Below are 18,322 nucleotides of genomic sequence, written 5' to 3' on the forward strand. Positions count from 1 at the left end.
CCAGGGCCCCGGAGACCCTGGCTGAATGAGATGCCTCGCGCCTAGGGTATCGGAGGAGCGTCGCGGATCGCCTCATTCTGCGGTCCCCGAGGCCGCGGGCTGGGAGGGGGCTTACCCGGGGCTTCTCCCGCGCCGGCGCCTGGGGCCCAAGGCAGGGAGGGGAGGGCGCGCTCGGCTCGGCTGGCGCTGCTCCCCCTTTAACAGGAGGCTGCGCGCATCGCCCCCGCCCCCCGCCCCTTCTCCGGCAGCTCCTCGCGCCGAGCCGGGCGCGCGCCCCCTCTCGGGCCCGGCCCGCGCAGGCGCCGCGTCCAGCCTCGGCCGTCACTCGGTTCCGCGAGCCCTGCGGTCAGCGGCCCGAGCGGCCTGAGGAATCCGGCTCGGCGGCGAAGGAGGCGGTGGCAGCGACAGCGGCGGCGACGCTTAGAGACCGAGGAGGATGCGGCGCGGGTTCTTGGAGTCCAGGGCTGCGGCCGCCGCCCACGAATAGGAGGCGGTGCGAGACGCGGACGGTGATCCGGGCGGGGGAGCGGGGTGGGGGGCGGCGGCAGGAGCCCGCGCCTGGCCCGGAGCCCGCCCGCCCGCCCGCCCCGCGCTGCTCCGCGGCGCCTTTTCTGCACCCGCGGCTCTGTGGATCGGGAGCCTTGGCCCTCCGCGTGGCTGCTACGAGCTACCTCGCGCTCGGCCAGGCCCCCTCCTTAGGGATGGCAAACTTGCGCCCTTTGGTCGCCTCCGCCAGCGCCGGCCCCCGCTCCTGCTGCTGACGGCGCCCAGGTGAGTGCTCGGCCCCAGACTCTGATCCGGCCCCGAACCGAGCCCTCCCCGCGGGGTCCGGAGTTTCCGCACCAGACCGCACTCGGGTGCTCCCCTGTCTATCTCTGCCGAATTCTCCCCTGCCCGAACTGACTTCGTTCGGCGCCTACCCCCGCTCATCTCTTTGGGAACTTGCAAGCCTGCGGCCGGGGTCCTCTTCATCTCTGGTGAGTCCCTTTTCTGCCCCCTCCACTTACCCATCTTTGCTAAAGCGCCCCCACCAGTCCTGCCCACTCCTGAGCCAACCCTTACCCCCATCGCAGTCTTCAGTCTCTCTCTTATCTTAGCTGGGATCCGGGCAGCGCGGCCCCCACCTTCATTAGAACCCCTCTCTCCAACCTACAGCTCGACCCTGTCGCTCCCTTTAATCCCTCCTCCTCCTCGTTTGGATGCCGGGACCCTGCTCCTCTCTTCCACTTCGTCTCTGCCCGTAGTTTCTGCCTTTCCCATCGAGGGTACCCCGACCATGCTTCCCCTCTTATTTCTGCCCGGCTTGCCTCCTCCCCCATATCTGTCCGGAGTCTCGCTATCTCTCCCCAATCTCTGCTGCAAGTCCCCTCCCCCTCAGCCTAGACTTGGAGCCGTGTCCCTCACGTCTGCTCGGAGCCCCCTCCTCTCCACCCGGGATCTCTACTGGTCCTGCATCCCTGGCTCCCGTGTCCATCTTTTGCCGGAGTCTATCTGCCCACCCTCATCCCTCTCCTCCCACCCCAGGGCATACAGCCAGGCACCGAACGCTCCCTCCCGCAGCCCGGGGGCTGGAATGACAGGCAGGGGAGGGAGTTGTAGGGTGTGGAGCTGGAGGCCACTCGGGAGGTCGGCTGGGTCCGAGGGAAGTCCTCCGCGCCGCGGCTGGTGCCCAGCGGGTGAAGGGTCTGGTGCCGCCGCGGGGGAGGGGCTCCCGGGTGGGGAGATGCTGCCTGCCTCCCCGCCTTGCCAGCTGCCGGCCGGGCCCCTGGGTGTCCTCTGGCGCCCCCTGCCCGCCCGCCCTGGACCCGCTGCCCCTTTTTCTTCAGCGGACAGCCCCAGGTTTCCGCAGCCCGAGCAGCATTGGTGGCTGCGGGACTAGCGCTGGGAAGTCCCTGCGGAGAGGAGGTTGGTGGACGAACCGGGTGCCTTCTTGCGCTAGGCCGGCCAGCCCTGCCGGAACAGCTCTGGTCGTCAGGCCGTATACTTTGGGGGTGGGGTGGGGGCTCATCCCAGCAGCAGTTCCGGAGCCCTTCGATCCATCAGGCACAGACCAGCAGGACGGGCCCCCAGATTTGATATGGTCTGGTTGGGCTTGTCTGCGTTTGGGCAGGTATCTCCAGGGAGCTTCTGTCTGTCTACCCCAGGGCACCCCACTAGGTGGGAGATGGGGGCAGAGGTGGGCCCTGCCTGGCTTGGGGGTGGAGTAGGCAGTGGGGGAATCCACCTGGCCCTGGAACCGAGCAGGCACCTGGGGAGTGTCCACCATGCTGCCACCGTGGTGGTGGGAGGGTCAGTGCGGACTAAGGGCAGGGTATGCGTGGTGATGGTGGAGGTGAGGGAGAAGGCCTTCCTGGGACCAGATTGGCAGAGATTTCCCCCTCTTCTCCTTTTCTGCCCTCTCCCCAACTCTTTAGAAGGGAATAGATGTAGGTAAGCACCAAAGTGACATCCTAGCTTGTCTCCACGCCCTTTCCTCCCCTCCAACCCCCTGGGAGTGGAACTGAGAAGTGGTTAGGTACTCAGCTTTTAGTCAGATGACCCGAGTTCAAAAGGTGTGTGACTTGGGCAAGCTACATCACCTTTCTGAGTCTCAGTTGGTCCGCTGTAAAATGGGTCAATGGTAACTGCCTCATAGTTGCTGGGAGAATGACATTAGGTCGTATAGAGTGTATAGCACCTAATAATGTTCAACAATAGTAGGTGTGTTGGGTTGTTTTGCTTCAAGGCCAAGGTCAGGCCTCTCTCCACTGCACCGAAACATAGAACAGGTTCTGGTAGCTTCACTACAACTCCCAGGATCATAAAGCCAGAAAATACCGCACCCTGCATAGTCGGGAGAGGGAGCCCCTGACTCCCCTCCCTCACCCACCCTTTAGCATCCCACTGCACCACTGTGGGGTCAGCTCCAGTCAGGGTCCCTGAGGTCCTTGTTCAGGCTGGCAGGTGAGACAAGTACAGAGAAGAAACCCAAGTAGGTCCTCCAAGGTAGGCCACCTGTTAGGGAGGGCCCACGTGGGAAATCAGTCACAGAGGAGCACGCATGGTAGACATCTCCACCTTCCCCACTCAGATCAGATGCCATCAGGAGCTTTCCCTGGGAGTTAGTGCTCCAGATCAGAGTTAGGGGAGGGCCTGCCCTCAGGGCCCCAGGAGTCTGAAGAAGCCTGGCTTTGGCATGAGTGAAGGGCGGGGTCAGGGGGCCTCGAATCTGTGCCGTTCTGTTGGGCTGGAAGCCTGGGGGCAGTGTGGCCAGGACTGTATCTCACCTGGGAGTGGCAGCCTCCCTCTTGTCCTGGCAGCCCAGACATTGGGGAACAAAAGCTTTCCGTTCCTGTAGCAACCGCGGGCTCCAGCTGCTGCAAAGTTCCGGGGAGGCGGGCGGAGGGCGGCTGAGTCACCGCCCCCTCTCCAGCAGCCCACGCGGCAACCGCCCCTGGGGGCTGGGGGCCCGCCCCTCGTCCCCCTCCTTACGGTGTGCCGGAGGCTCCCTGAGCCCCACTCCTGGGACAGAGGGACCCTCCCGTGAAAGAGGTGGAGCGATTCTCTAGGCCAATTCTGGAGGGAGGGGCTGCCCTGGGGGGGGTCGCCCCCTCCCTCTGATCCTGCCCACCAGCTCAGAGGCTGGATGGAGGGTGTGCCCCTTCCTGGATGCTAGAGCTCCGGGAGACCAGTCCTTGAGGACCTGGCTCCCACCCCCATCCCCGCAGGTGCGTGGGCAGGAGACTCAGAGGCCCTGACTGGGGGGTCTCTGCCCGCGTCTGCCTGGGTCCATCCCGCAGCGAGCGCCAGGGAGGTGGAGGGTGAGTGACGGGCCGGCAAATTGAAGCTGCCAGGTGCATAAACCGCCGCGCCCCCTCCCCCATTTGCCGCCCATCCGCTGACCGCAGCCGGGCTCCCGCTCCTCACAGCCCAGCTTCCCTGCTCCTAGCCGGCTGGGCGGATCGGGGTCGGTTTGGGAACCCCGGAGACTCAGCCCTTGGCTTGCGGTGCCCCACCCCGCGGCTCTGCTACCTCCCCTCGTCCCCCAACAGCAGTCTTGTCTTGGCCCTTCCTGCTGCTTCAAAAGCCTCTGATTCCCTCATTGGTGCAGAAGGGAGGGAAGCCAGAGGCTGGGCAAGCCTGCGGACCTGGGAACAAGGGGGTCTGAGTGTGCCTGGGCAGGGGTGGGATTCCCAGGTTTGCTGGGCAGATGCGCCATGAAGGTGGCCCCAGGAGGGCTGGGAGTCCCTGAAGCTGAGATCACTCCATCCAGCAACTCCCCCCTCTCACCTCTATGAGGGCCTGGAGGAGGAAGCCTTTTCATTATTCTCTTCTTGACCTCCTGACCCAGGAAGTGCTTCCTCAGGGCTGACCTCCATGTCTGTCCCCTGTAGCTCTTGTGCATGGAGGGGTTTGTGGGCTTGTAGGTGGCAAAGCCACTCTTGTGGTCCAACCCAAAGAGCCTTCCCAGAGGCAGCAGTTGGCCTCAGCGGGGAAAGGGGTGAGTCTGTGAGGTTCTGAGAAGAGGGGAAGGAAGCCCTCTCTGTGCTCGCTCCATGAGGCTGAATGAGAGGGTGCATGCACTCCCTAGGGCAGGGACCCCTTCCACAGGGTGGGAAACTGAGGCTCAGAGTGGGTAGTCCTGGCTAATAACCTACTCAGGCTGCCTGTGAGGCAAGGATTCTTCTAGGTCCCCTCCTGGGAGAGGCTGTCGCTGGCCTAGCTTGGCGTTGGGCTCCTTGCCTTATTTTGTGGGTGGGGAGTGATAGAAAGAAGGGCCCCTAAAAAGTCTTATGTCGCAGCAGGAACTGTGAAGGTTATACCTACTCAGGGTGCAATCTAGAAATTCTAGAATTGATGCGAAGGGGGTGTCTGAAGGAGACAAGTAGAGGAGGGGTTTGGGCGGGGTTAGGAGGGGCTCGGTGCTGGAGAAGCCAGGCCAGGGCTCAGCGATTGCAGCCTGAGTGCTTCTTGGTGGGTCAGGGCTGTGAACAGGGAGCCGCAGAGGCCCAGGAGGGTCCAGGAACACAAAGGGAGTAGCAGCAGGTCGGGTCCTGCCTGACACTGAGCTGTCGTGCGCTGATGAGCCTCAGAGAACCAAACACCTGTGTGTGTTCACACCAGAGAGCACCTTTGCATCTCTGCACATGTGAACAAGCATTTGGCTCTTTACACCCTCCTACCTGGGAGTGTACGCAGCCCTGTGTGCATGTGCACTCACGCATCGGCGGTCTGCCCTCAACTATGTGCATGTACATCTCTTCCCATGCAGAACGCCTGTGATCGCCTGTTCAAATGTGCATCTATGCAGACATGCTTTTCTTTGCATGCCTGCAGGGCACAGGGATGTCCAGGCTCATGTGTGTTGGTATCTGTGTGGGGAGATTCCCTACCTGCTTTAAGCGGGGGAGGTGAGGCCAGTTATAATGAGCTCCCATCTACCGTCTGCTGAGCCCCAGCCATGGCTTGAATTTTGCAGCCTGCTTAAAAATAATTGAGGGCAGTGGGGGGATTGGATGTCACTCGTCATCGGCCACTGGCTTTGCTGGTGCCACAGCAGGCTGGGCAGGCCAAACAGTTTAGGGCAGGCATGATGTGGGGTGGGGAAGACCAGGGTCTGGTTCCTTTTTCAGCACTGGGGTGGCAGTGGGGACAAAGCCTCTCTGGCTTCTGCTGAAAACCTCCAGCCGGGTCTTTGGAGGAGGGTGGGGTGGCTCCTCCCCGTAAGTGGGACTGCCTAGTGCTTGGCCAGGGAGGGGCAAGTGCTTCTTTGTGGCTAGGCCTTGGGCCTGGCTCAGAGTTGTAGCATGTGGGATGTGGGGCAGTGAGGAGGTCCTCGGTTGCTGCACAGGCATGGGAATCTTGGGGTTCTTATTCCTGTCCACCCCCCCGCCCTCACCTCTGGCCACTATGTAGACTCCTGAACAGCTGAGAGGATATCTGTCCCTGGGGAGCAGCTTTGTCTCGGAAAACTCTAGCTACACCTGTGCGTTTTCCTATGTTTGTGATTTAGTTCCCAGAGCTCATAATGGCTGGTCCATGGGGCCTGAAGCCCGAGGAAGGGGGCGAAGCAAGAGGCTATTGGCGGATGAGAGAGAAACCCACGCTGGGGCCGCAGGTCCTGGACTCCAGTCCCAGCTTGGCTACTCTTGTGTGATCTTGAGGAGGTTGCCTCCTCTCTCTGAGCCTCATCTTTTTCCCTCTAATGTGGAACAAGGAGGCCCTAGGGGCCCATCCAGTGCTGTAAGCTGTGCTGTGGACATGGAGGAGGAGGCAGTACGGATCGCTTTGCAGGCAGGGCTGGAAGTGGGGCCGAGCAGGCTGTGGGGCGTGGCTGTGTCCTGGCTGGTGGCCTGACTGCCTGGTATACCTATCACAGTTGGGCTCGGGCCCTGCTGCCCTCCCACACCTGGAGGACATTCACACCTCCTGGGAGCTCAGTTTAGGGCATCACTGTTGGGGAGAGGGGAAGGTGGAAATCATTGAACTCTGGTTTCCACTTTTAGGAGCCTGAAGACTCATGCGATGTGTGAGCCAGCTCTGGGGAAATAATAAGGGTCAGAGGTCATGAATGGGTGGTGCGGACTTTCAGGCCGAAGCTGTGGGAGCTAAGAGTAGGGAGACAGCCTGGTGGCCTCACCGGGAGTAGCAGGTCTTGAGCCAGGCCTTGGAAGACAACCCATGGCTGGAGGGGAGAAGGGATCGAGAGCCATTACTGCACCCATTTTGCAGGTGCCTCTCCTGCTTGCGTCCGCCAGGAAATCCACCGCAGCAGCACCCCTGACGTTCATGCTTGCGCTGCCCTCCCTCGCGCATGGCTCGTGTTGTGCGCAGTCCCTGGCACTCTGGTGATAACGCCTCCCCTTTCTCTCCCACTCAGTAGAGCAAGTGAGTGAGAATGACATTGTTCCGGGAATAACCTTGAATTGCTCTGATTTATAAAAAAGCAAATCGTTGTCAAACACCGCTGCTTTGACAATTACTGCTGGGTTACGCGTGGCACGCCCCACAGCTGATCACGACATACTGTGACTGTGAGCCGTGGCTCTGGGAAGCACAGGTGGGCAGGTGGGCTGGAAGGATGGGGCTGGATCTGACTGTCAGGTGGAGGTGCTTGTGGTTGATAGGACTGACCAAGAGCCACAGAAGAACAGTGAGAACAACAATCAATGTTTGTTTCTTAAGTGTTGGCAAGATTCTAGGTACTCTCCCAAGTGTCTTCCTTGACAGGTAAGCAAATCGAGGCTCCCTTGCCTAAGATCGTACAGGTGGTCTCAACCACGAGGCCCACTACCTACAGGTGGCCACGAGCGATTCAGAGCCCATGTTCACTGAGCCTGGAGCCACTGACACTGTCTCTCTCCACAGGGCAAGGGACATAGGATGACCCCAGCCTGTCCCCTCTTACTATCTGTGATTCTGTCCCTGCGCCTGGCCGCCGCCTTCGACCCTGACCCCAGTGCCTGCTCTGCCCTGGCCTCTGGTGTGCTCTACGGGGCCTTCTCACTGCAGGACCTCTTTCCTACCATCGCCTCGGGCTGTTCCTGGACTCTGGAGAATCCAGACCCCACCAAGTACTCCCTGTACCTGCGCTTCAACCGTCAGGAGGAGGTGTGCACCCACTTTGCACCCCGCCTGCTGCCCCTGGACCACTACCTAGTCAACTTCACCTGCCTGCGGCCTGGCCTGGAGGAAGTGGGGGCCCGGGTGGGGCCAGAGGCCGGGCGGCTGGAGGAGGAGGAGGCGGCAGCAGCCGGGTTGGAGCTGTGCGGTGGCTCGGGCCCTTTCACCTTCCTGCACTTCGACAAGAACTTCGTGCAGCTGTGCTTATCCGCTGAGCCCTCAGAGGCTCGGCGTCTGCTGGCGCCCACGGCCCTGGCCTTCCGCTTCGTTGAGGTCTTGCTCATCAACAACAACAACTCCAGCCAGTTCACCTGCGGCGTGCTCTGCCGCTGGAGTGAGGAGTGTGGCCGTGCTGCCGGCAGGGCCTGTGGCTTTGCCCAGCCGGGCTGCAGCTGCCCTGGTGAGGCAGGGGCCAGCCCTGCCGCTACCACACCTCCAGGTCCCCCTGCTGCCCACACCCTGTCCAATGCCCTGGTGCCTGGGGGCCCAGCCCCATCTGCTGAGGCCGATTTGCACTCAGGGAGCAGCAATGACCTGTTTACAACTGAGATGAGATATGGTGAGTCTAAGCTGGGCCTGGGTGGGGTGCCTGTGTCCAGGGGGCTGATGGTGCCTGCTGGTGCCCATCTGGGAAGGTTCTGGGGCCATTCATACAGCCCTTCACCCGTGTCCCCTCTCTCTGTGTCCAGCCTTGTCTAAATGTTTGGGTCACCAAAATGGACTAGAGTCACAATTCCCTCTTGAAGAGTTTGCAGTCTTGGTGGATGAATGGGGCACAGATTAGACAGTGCATTGTGATAAACCCAAGGAGGGGACCATCTAATCAGGCAGTCAGGGAAGGCTTCCCGAAGGAAGTGGAACAGGAGCAGGAATCCGAAGGACAAGTGGAAGTGAGCCAAGCCAAAGGGGTGGTGAGGGCCTTCTAGGCAGCATGAGCAGTGTGTGCAAAGGCCCAAACTGGGAGTGGCTGTGGGAGGCTCTGGCACTGCACGTGACAAGTTTGCCTGGAGGCTGGAGTAGTCAGGCAGCAGGACTGTGTTCCTGCCACATGGGTCACTGATTTTTGGCAGTGGCCCCAGGGTCAGGGCACAAAGAGGCACAGAAGAATGTGCCTGGGTAAAGAGGCCCGAGCTTCGAGCCTGCCTTGGAGGGCTGGGTTGGCTCAGCTCCCAGTGTCCACCGTCTCCCTGCTCTGGGCCCATGTCTTCTGGGACTGAGGCCACCAGCTGCTAGAGCTTCCTGCTGACTGGGCAAAAGCTCCCTGAGCCCTTGAGTCCTGCCTGTTCTGCTCCCACCCCAGCTCCCTTCTGCCAGCCCTCCTTCCCGCTGCTTCAAGGTCCCAAGCTCCTCAGCTGCGTGCCTGCTGAACACTGTTGGCCAGGGACTGGCCAGGGGGCCTGGCAGGCTGTGGGGTGGGAGGGAGGCAGACCTGGGATCTGGTTCTCAGCTCTGGTACTAACAGAAAGTTGCCTCCCCTCTGTGGGCCTCGGTTTCCCCATTTGGGATGACAGTGCTGGCTGGCTATCATGAGAATGTCCTGCAGGGATGTAAGTCAGAGGGGCGTCTGGACTGATGACTGAGAGTATTACAAGGAGGCAGAGGGTCTCGGGTGAGGCATCAGTGATTTGGGGGAGGGGCTTCTCAGCCTCTATGAGACATCTGGCATCATGCCCGACCATGACAAGTGCCCAGTGGCCTTGCTCTGGCCTCTGTCCTAGGCCAGGTTGGCTTCTCATCAGTGGTCAATGAAGCTGTCCCAGTGACAATGAGGCCACGGACAGGTTACAGGCCCTGGAGGCTGGCCTGGGATTTAATGCCTACAGGAAGAAATCAAATTTTGCCTCTTTGTCGAATGTCTGAGGAGAGCGTCAGGCATAATTCAGGAGGTTTATGGCTCTTCCGGCCTGGCTGCCACTGCCTGTCACTCTGTGGGGCTTCCATCCTGTTCAGCAGAGGGTGGGGTCTTCTCCTAGCTTTCCCCGTAGTCTATCAGTCTGGTCGTCTGTAGTGGACGGAGCAAGTCTCGAGCCTCCTGGGCAGGCTCCATCTGGGCAGGCTGCCATGCGAAGCACAGAGCCAGAAGCTGCCAGCTGGGCTTGGTTGAAGCCGGAAACAGGTTGGTTGGTAGCTTGGGTGTCATTGGGGATCAGAGAGGACTGGTTATGGGAAGGGCACTATTGTTCCTACGGTCATCACAGACTCTGCAGCAGGCTCTGTGACTGGATAGATGAGGTTTGACGGTCAATGTCCCTGGGCAGGAGGCCCTGGGGGGAGTTGCAGGGGATGATGTTCCCCTGTACCTCCCAGCTGTTCCCAAGCCTGACCTCTGCCCACACCCCTTGTCCTGCTTGGCATGTTTCCAGGCTGCTCCATGGGCTTGCCTGCAGGAGGGTCCTGTGGGCAGTTGCAGGGCATGATGGGGCATTCGCCATCATAAGTGTGCTCACATAGCACATTGGGGTTCACAGCTGGGCTGGCACAGCCTCTTCCTCTTCCCTGGTAAGCAAGAGACTCTTCCTCTCTGCCACCTCCTCCCTTTTGCCCAGTCTCTCTGGGGCAAGACTCAGTTTGCTCCATGTGGCAGGGAGTGTCTGAGGGTCAGTGGCATCGTCAGGGCCCAGGGCGCTCTGTGCCAGGTGGCAGCACCACCTTTGCCAAGCCCTTGGCCTCGTCTCCATGCTTCTCTTCACCGTCTCCCCACTGGGCCAGCTGGACACATGTACAGACTGTAGGAGAACCGGCTGGCACGCAGAGCTGCCAGATTGAGGACAAGATTGGTAGGGACGGTGGTGGATGGGAAGACCAGGACCTTCCTGGCTCCTTTGCCAGGTACTGAGGCAGGGAGCTGTGCTCACCTCCTCTAGGACACCCCAAATGGGATCAATGGCAAGGTCAGGTGGGGCAGGGCTGGTGGGTAGCGGAAGAGCGAGCGCCAAGGCTGGGAACTGGTGGGTAGTGGCCAGCAGAGTGGCTGGGCTCGCCTCAGAACCAAGCGCATTGGGCAAGAGTGTACAGGCGCCTGTTAATTTCACGCAAACTGCCTTTGATAGATCTCTTGTTATTTTTGGTGAGTTGAGCCATAAATTTGTGCCATCTTGCTGCCGCAATCTGTTAAGTGGGGAAAGGAAGCAAGGGAAGACGGCAGGCAGGAAGGAGCCCAGTGGAGGACTGGTACGGAGGCCGGGCCGGAAGGCGGGTTCTAGAGGTGGTGCCAGCTGCAAAGCCCGACTCCTGAGGGTCAACGACCTGCAGTTCCTGCCCACTGATCCTCCGTTCCTGAGGGGGCATCAGCCAATGGGGATGGCTGTGCAAAGTGACACCCGGGAGAAAGTATCTTTCTCTCTTGCAGTCCCTCTCCCTCCTCTGCCAGGCTCCCTGCTGCCCCCCAGAGGACCTGTCCCACCCTCGGCGGCGGGTTGCTGCCAGCCCATCCTCCCTATCATCTGGGCTCTATTCCTGAGTCATGGCCACCTGGTGAGCCTGGGGTCCCCTGAGTATCGGGCCTGGGAGGCTAGAGCTAGTTCAGATCCCTATTCCGCCACTGCTGCTGGGACAAGATGCTGCCCGTTGGGACCTCAGGGCCCCCGTTTCTTTGAGTGTTACTTCCCTGATACAGCCCTGAGTGACTCCTCATTGCAGCCCAAACTCCTCAGCCTGGCATCTCAGCCCTCCCTGTTGTGCTCCCCTACCCTTTTTCAGCCAGGGTTCTTCACTGGCCCCTGAACTCCTTGCCTTCTAGCCTCTCTGCCTTTTCTTGGGCTGTTTCCCTCACCTGGACTGCCCTTTGTCCTTGGTTATCCAGAACTTCTGGGTCCTAAGCACAGCTCACACCCTGCCTCCTCTAGGAAGCTGCCTCTCACCTGTCCAGCCCAGTCCTAGATTGCCCTTTCTCCTCTCAGTACGCAGGCCCTGCCTTTGGCCGGCCTGGTCTGGTGGCAGGAAGTGGGGCCTTTACCTACCTGTGTAGGCAGGGCTCAGACACCAGGGAGGCAGGGCCTCTCTCTGGGTGGGGTGGAGGAAGACCTAACACACACAGTGTGTTTTCTGGAAGATCCTTCCAGCCCAGAGCTGTCTGCTGGAGCTCCGTGCTCTCTCACGGGATAGAGAATGGGGCACAGGCTCCCCCAGACATCTCAGCAGGGGCTGAGCCCAGCTCATCTGTCACACATACCTTCGTGTCTCTGAGTGGAGTTTGTCCTAGGCCTTGGGCCACCTCCGAGTGAATGGGATCCGAGGTGGACCAGGCACCCCCTCTGCCCTCTGGTGGGGGAGAGTGACCACTAGTGGACAGTGGTCAAGGCCACAGGCTGAAGCCACCCAGCCCCAGCTTCAGTGCCTGACCCCACCACTGATTGTCCGTGTGGCCATGGGTAAGTCTCTGTGCCCCCATTTCCTTACCCACAAAATGGGGATGGGAGAGCTAGTCACAGAATAATAGTGAGGATTAAGCAAGAGAATGTGGGTAAATGCTTAGCACAGTGCCTGGCACATGGTTAACCCTTAATAGGTAGTTGCCTGTCGTCACAATTTAGTATGACAGGTGTGGTGCAGCACAGGTGTCCGTGTCAAGGGAGGAGGGCGAAATGGGGATTAGACCACAGTGGGGGAGAAGGCAACCTCAAGGAGGTGAATCTGAGCTGGCTTTTGAGGGGTGAGTAGGAATTCACTAGCCTCTGAAATTATTCCTCAAATTGACTTGCTTTTTAAATTCCTTTTACTAAAAAGAAATTTCGTATCATAAATTTTGTATCCTGTAACACTTATTTGAAATAGGAGATAACCCGGGAAACGAGCACAGTGAAAATAGAGCGACATTAGGAAATTCTCGCGCCGTCCTCATCCCTCCGTTTGTTCGAAAGAGAAATCAGCATGTGCGCAGGGAGGTGGTACCGTCTGGGAGGCCCGGAGATTTTGTCTTTCGTGCACTCGGGAGGATGAAGAGTAAGGTGCTGTGTAATCCATCATCCAAACTGGAACTTTTATGAGGTTGTAAAGGGAGTAGGGGGTACTGTTAATTACACCAGGGTGACAGTGCAGCCTGGGCTATCCCAGGCAGATTGGCAAATCGTCACCCTAATTAAAAGAGACCTGGAAAGGGGGTAAGTTTCTTTGTCGATGATCCGCAGTTGGTCAACGGTGCCTTTGTGAGCCACCTCCAGTCATTTCCTCTTGCATGTTCTGGGAAACCCCACGGGAGAAAGGGCTTCCGAGGTGGAGGGAACAGCCTGTGCAAGGGCGTAGACGTGCAAACGAGCCAGGTACATCGAATGGCATTACTGGATGGCAGTACCCACCACGGGTGGGAGATGGGGTCGGGGCTCTGACCGGCATTTGAAAACACTGGGACCTTACCCAGATGGCCACGGGCTTTAAGTAGAGCAGCTAAAAGATGGATGTTGTGGGGGACCTGTGGGAGACAGGGTGAATCAGACATGGTCCCCGCTCTCCAGGAGCTCCTGGCTTTGTGGGGGTGGTGACAAGGACCCAGCTAGCTTCAGTGGGAGGCTGGGCAGACAGGCCAGCAGCTTGGGGAGGAAGTCATGGAGGGGCATCCGCATCCTGGCTGGGTTTTGGGTCTCACAGGGACACCCAGTTGTACCGAACTGCAAAGGTGTGGAGCCTGGAAGTTCCAAAAGCCACCTCCCTCTGTCTCTGCACCCCTGGGACTCTGGTGCACTATGGGGAGCAAGAGGCACTGCCGGGGCCGGGGGGCCACGTGCCAAAGAGATCCGTTGGTGCCCAGGGCTCTGGGGCCAGCCTCAGGGAGGAAGCAGAGAGCCTGGGGACTGTTTTGTAAATCGCACAGCTCTCTGTGTGAGAGTGATGATTATCGTGATTATTTTTAACAAGCTCCCCACAAAAGGGGCCGAGGGGTTTGGACTGTGAGGAGTTTGGGGGGGGCAAGGTCTGCAGTGCTACTCAAATGGCGGAGCCTGTGCCCTCTCTGCCCGCCAGTGCCAGGGGTGAGACAAGAATGGCCCCTGTGTGGTTGGGTGGAGGAGCTCTCAGGGATATCTGGCCCGTGCTTGCTGAATGCCTCTCTGTGTGTCTGGCTGCCCCGAGCTAGGTCCTCTGTGCAAGAGGGGAGGGGCAGATTTAGACCCTCCCTCGGGGCCTATGAGAGCTGCAGCAGGAGCCAGCCTGGGGTCTAAGCCACAGGAGAAGGGACCAGCATACCCAAACCCCTGTGCGGTCAGCCTCGGAAGGCTTCCTGGAAGGGGTGGCATTTGACATGTAGAAGATGTTGGCGTATTGATGTGGAAGAAAGGAATTCCAAGGGGGAGGAAACACCATTAGCAGATGTAGGTACAGTGGGGGAAACATTTATATATTCAAGGGAAAGCAAGAGGGGGTCGAAGTTCCTTGTCATCTGGAGGCTCTCGTGCTCCAGGTGGTCCATGTCTCTGGTTTTCATTAATTCTCACAATGAACCTGTGTTGGGAAGCATCCTCTTTACTTTCGGTTGAAGATTTTTAAGTTCAGAGAGGTGAGACAGCTTGCCTGATGGCACACAGCAAGACTGTGACAGAGTTGGGAATCAGGCCCCCGAATCTGTGTTCTTCTTGCACTTTCCATGGCCCCCAGTGTGCCTGGCTGCCTGGCGGGGAGGGGAGGGCAGGACTGGAAGGCCAGTGGGGGCTGGAGCATGCCAGGCTCAGAGGTTGACACGGTGGCTGCAGCCGTGGGGAGCCACTGAAGCTTCCTCAGCAGGGAGTGTGTCTGGCCACACTTCTGGCCAGACTTCTAGATAGTCACTTTGGAGGCCACAGAGGACAAGCAGGCTCACCTCAGGGGTGGGGGTAGTTGCGCAAAGGGACAGTTGGAACGTGGTGTGAAAACAGGGTAACAGAGGCACCTCTGAGGGACTTTGGTGGGGCAAGGGGGTGGCTTGGGGCCCATGGGAATTAGGAAAGGTGTCTCTGAAGGGGCTGAGTTGAGCTGCGCTCTGTGGGAGACAGTGCAGTTCGGCGGAGTGAGCACGGCCTCCAGAGTCAGACAGGCCTGGGTTCGAATCCCCATCGGCCTCTCTCTAGTGTGCTGGAGCCTCATTCCTTACTAGCAAGTGGGGGAACATGTCCTAATGAGGATGAAGCGACGTGATGTAGGGTGTGTGGTGACTGGCACGTAGCAGTTGTGCAGCAAATGTCACCTTGTTTGAAACAAAACAACTGTTCAGGGGTGGCCCTGGGAAGCCCGTCCGGGGTAGCAGGTCTCTCTGTGCTCCTGTCAGGCAGCCAGGTGGGAAAATGATAGGTTGCAGGCCCTTGAGCTTCAGAGCCCCTGGTCCAGCAAGGCCTCCAGCTCACTGCGTGGGACACTCGGGAGTTCTGGGGGTGCTCACACCCCTTCCCGGACCCCTCCTTTTCCTCTTGGCTCAGCTTCCTCCCAGATGCCCCCTGTTCTGTGCCTTGGGCGACTGGGACCTGCACATGGTAGGTGCTGAATAAACATTTGTTTATTCTGACACTTCTGACCTTCTCTGTCCTCTTCCCCCTTCGGGGAGAACTGACTTGCACATGTGGGGAAATAAATTGCTGGCCACCCCTCCGAGGGAGGGCGGCAGGGCTGGAAGGCAGTGTGGGTCCCAGCCGTGTGGCCTTGAAATTGTTCCTTCCCCTGTCTGACCCAGCCCAGGAAGCTAGGAGAGGGACTCAAGCTGCACCTAGGACACGTTCCAATTTTCAGTTAGGGTGGTTTCTAGCAACCACCAATATCACCTCTGGTTACGTTGTGGGGCTGGCCCTCAGCTGCTGGGGAGCGATGGGTTGAGGACTGGAGACCAGGGAGCAGTGTGAGTTCATGACAGGCAGGTCAGGCTGGCTGGTCACGTGTTCTGCCTGGCGGTTTTCCTGGATGCTAGGCTGGTGGGGGGGTTGTGACGGACACGATGGAGGTCAAGACACCAAAACAAGAGCCCGATAAGGGGACTCTTGGCTGGATTCGCAACAGGTCGAAGACATCTCCAGAATGTTGATTCGTAAATGGGTGGAGGGCTGCTGGGCAGAGCTGATCCTGAAGATTATAAATGACTGTTTCCAGTGACCTGCCCCGACCCACCGTGAGGTGGAGGTGGGGAGAGGAAACTAGGAGGAGTCTGTTCATCTGTGTTTGCTGATACTTCCCTGGGCCGGATTCTGTGTGGACGTTCACTGCAGTCGGGGAGGTGGCTCACAGGCAGCCTTTCTTCAAAGGCTCATGGGTGGGGGGAGGTTCAGACTGTCAGAAGGTGGCATCATCTGTGATGACAGAGCACAGAGAAGAGGGGGCAGCCAGTTCTGCCTGGGGAGTTGGGGTAAGGAAGACTTCTCAGACTCAAGGTCATTTGAGGTGGGTTTTGAGGGTCAAATTGGAGTTTTTCAGGCAAAGAGGGTGGGGAAGAAGCAGGTGGAAGTTTGAGAGGCGATGGTGATCCTATTTTGGACATGCTGAGTTTGAGGGCCCCCCATCGGGAGACTGTTCAGGAGGCAGGAGACTAGACCGGAGTTGGGGCAGGGGGCTCTGGGGACAATGACTTGGAACAGCCGTGCGGAGGGGTTCATTAAGCCTGGAGAGGGATGTGGAGTGTGCAGTGAAAACAGTCCAAAGTGTGAATGCCTGAAGCAGCAGGAAGATAGACCACTGGGGAGACTGGTCCAGAGGAGCCTGAGAAGCAGGAAGTCGGGGAAGGGAGTATTTCAAGGTGGGGAGAGGCAACAGGGTCCAATGTGCTTCGGGCTCAAGTGGGATGAGACCGACAGTATCCGTGGGGCGTAGCAGCCAGGAGGGTAGTGAGGACTTTGTCAAGAGCGGTTTCTGTACAAAGATGTGGTCAGAAGCTAGACTGCAGTGGATTACCAGGCGAGGTGACATTTGAGCAAGGACACGAGTGGCAGGTGAGAAACCAGAGTGCCAGCTGTGAACCACTCATGGATGGCAAAGGGAAGCCGGAGGGCAGTAGCAGGAGGAGGAAGGAGGGTCAGAGAAGGGTTCCCCCTGGAAGGGAGGAAACCCGGACACGTTCACGGGCTTCGATGAGGAGGAAATGCTGATGGGATGGCAATGGGAGGGCGGGTAATGGATGGAGCCCCCTGAGAAGGCAGGAGGGGTAGGGCGCAGGCCCAGGCGGAGGGGCTGGCCTTTGTGCAGAGATCTGTTGGAGGGATGGGATAAGACTGGGGGAGGCTCCTGTATCATAGCTCCTGCTTTCTCTGTAACAGCTGGCTGCTGAGGGGGTGGGTGGAGATGGGCTAGAGGAGAGAGGTCAAGGTCCGATGCAGCTGGCAAGCTGGAGCATGAGGAAGGCAGGGAGCTGAGCGGGGCTGCTGAGCAGCCTGGACGCCCAGCGGATGTGCAGCCCTGAATCTGTCGTGGTACCAGTTGGCACACTGTGGGTTTCTTCAGCAGCCTGGGGATGGTTGTCGAGAAGGCCGCTTGTCACGGGCTCTGGGGCAGGCGTGTTGAACAGACTTGGGAGCTGCCAGGCACGGCACTAGCACCTTCTCAGTGGTCCCGATGGCAGCAGGGCCCAGAGTGAGGCCAGGAGGCACTGCGGACACTGTTCAAAGGGAGGAGGCCTGGGGGCTGAAGGGTGGCCTGCGAGGGTGCAGAGGGGTGGAGGTGGGGAGGGGAGGGGAGGGGAGATGGCGAGAATGAGCCAGACAGTTCCTGCTCCTGAGCACCTGCCACAGGCCAAGCAAGTGCTAAGGGCTCCATGGCCTGCAGTCAGGGAGTGTTCACGTGTTGTGTCAGAGGTAAACATGGGGTCAGAGAGGCAGCGGCATGCGCCCAAGGTCACACAGCTGGTCAGTGTCCACGCCCCAGCTGAGGGTCGCCTGACTCCAGAGGTGTCCTAGAGGCCCAGGTTTCGAAGGTGGTGGAGAAGTGCTGGGGATGACATAGAGCAGGCCTGAAGATTGGTGGCTGAAATGGCGGGAGGGGCCCCAGCATGGAGACCAGAGCTGGGTTGGGCGGCAGCTGAAGCCCCCCTGGACAGCAGGTTCCCTCAGAGCTTTTTCTCTGATTCAGAGCCCGGGCCGCACAGCAGGAGCCAGGAAGAGTACAGCCCTCTTGGGTTCTTTCAAACACAGAGTGCCTGTTGTGTGCTGATGTGGCTTTTAGGAATAGGAGGGGGCCTGGGGTTTGGGGAGAGGAGTACCTTCCGGTCTGGGGACAGCATGGGCCGAGCCCGGTCCCCAAATGCTCCTCCAGTCCCACTTGCCCAGCAGCCTCTACATGGGCTGGGCCTCTCCCCTCTGCATTCATGTCTGCCCCCATTCCTACTACCCAGCCTGTGGGGGTCGGGCCTGGATGAGCTCATATCTGAGCAGGAGGGCCTGGCTTTGGAGAATGGGAGCTCCCAGCCCCTCCTCCAGCACTGGTGGCACTTCCAAGGCCTGGACCAGACACATAAATCAGTGCAGCCAAGAGCCCTGTGAGGCTGGGCCCGAGGCAGCATCGGTCTCCTGGAAGACTGCGGCTCTTCTGGGTAAAAGGGCAGTGGGAAGAAGGGTCTCCTGGGTGTAGACCCTCTAAGCCCTTGGGTCTCAGAGGAACAGCCTTCTGACCTGCACCTCCAGGTCATAGTCCAGTGCTGCTTGGGGAGCCAATTCTAGGCCCAAGACCCAGCCCCTGGCTTGGCATGAATCATGTCCTAGAGGCAGGCTGGCAGGGGGTGTCACAGCTGCCCAGCGTGGGTGTTTGTCAGCCCTAGGAGTCAGCCCTCTGAAGGGAAAGAACTTGG

At 59.4% G+C, this 18,322-nt stretch overlaps 1 protein-coding gene across 7 annotated transcripts in view; it reads left to right on the top strand.

The window, feature by feature from the left end:
- Positions 1 to 589: 589 nt before the first annotated feature.
- Positions 590 to 18,322, top strand: part of ADGRB2 (adhesion G protein-coupled receptor B2) — a 35,669-nt gene continuing 17,936 nt past the window's right edge. For 5 of the 7 annotated variants that reach the window (XM_037061592.1, XM_037061596.1, XM_037061594.1 and 2 more), the window contains exons 1-2: positions 590 to 771; positions 7,348 to 8,161. In XM_037061592.1, coding sequence (XP_036917487.1) covers positions 7,363 to 8,161 — 799 coding nt within the window. In that variant the 5' untranslated portion in view covers positions 590 to 771; positions 7,348 to 7,362. Of the gene's footprint in view, positions 772 to 969; positions 978 to 7,347; positions 8,162 to 18,322 lie in introns of those variants that run through there. The other 2 variants (XM_037061599.1, XM_037061593.1) reach the window with 2 other exon arrangements.

This window comes from Sturnira hondurensis, unplaced genomic scaffold (genome assembly GCF_014824575.4).
Source record: "Sturnira hondurensis isolate 20B ecotype Veracruz unplaced genomic scaffold, ASM1482457v3 Scaffold0013381, whole genome shotgun sequence".
Taxonomy (NCBI): Eukaryota; Metazoa; Chordata; class Mammalia; order Chiroptera; family Phyllostomidae; genus Sturnira; species Sturnira hondurensis.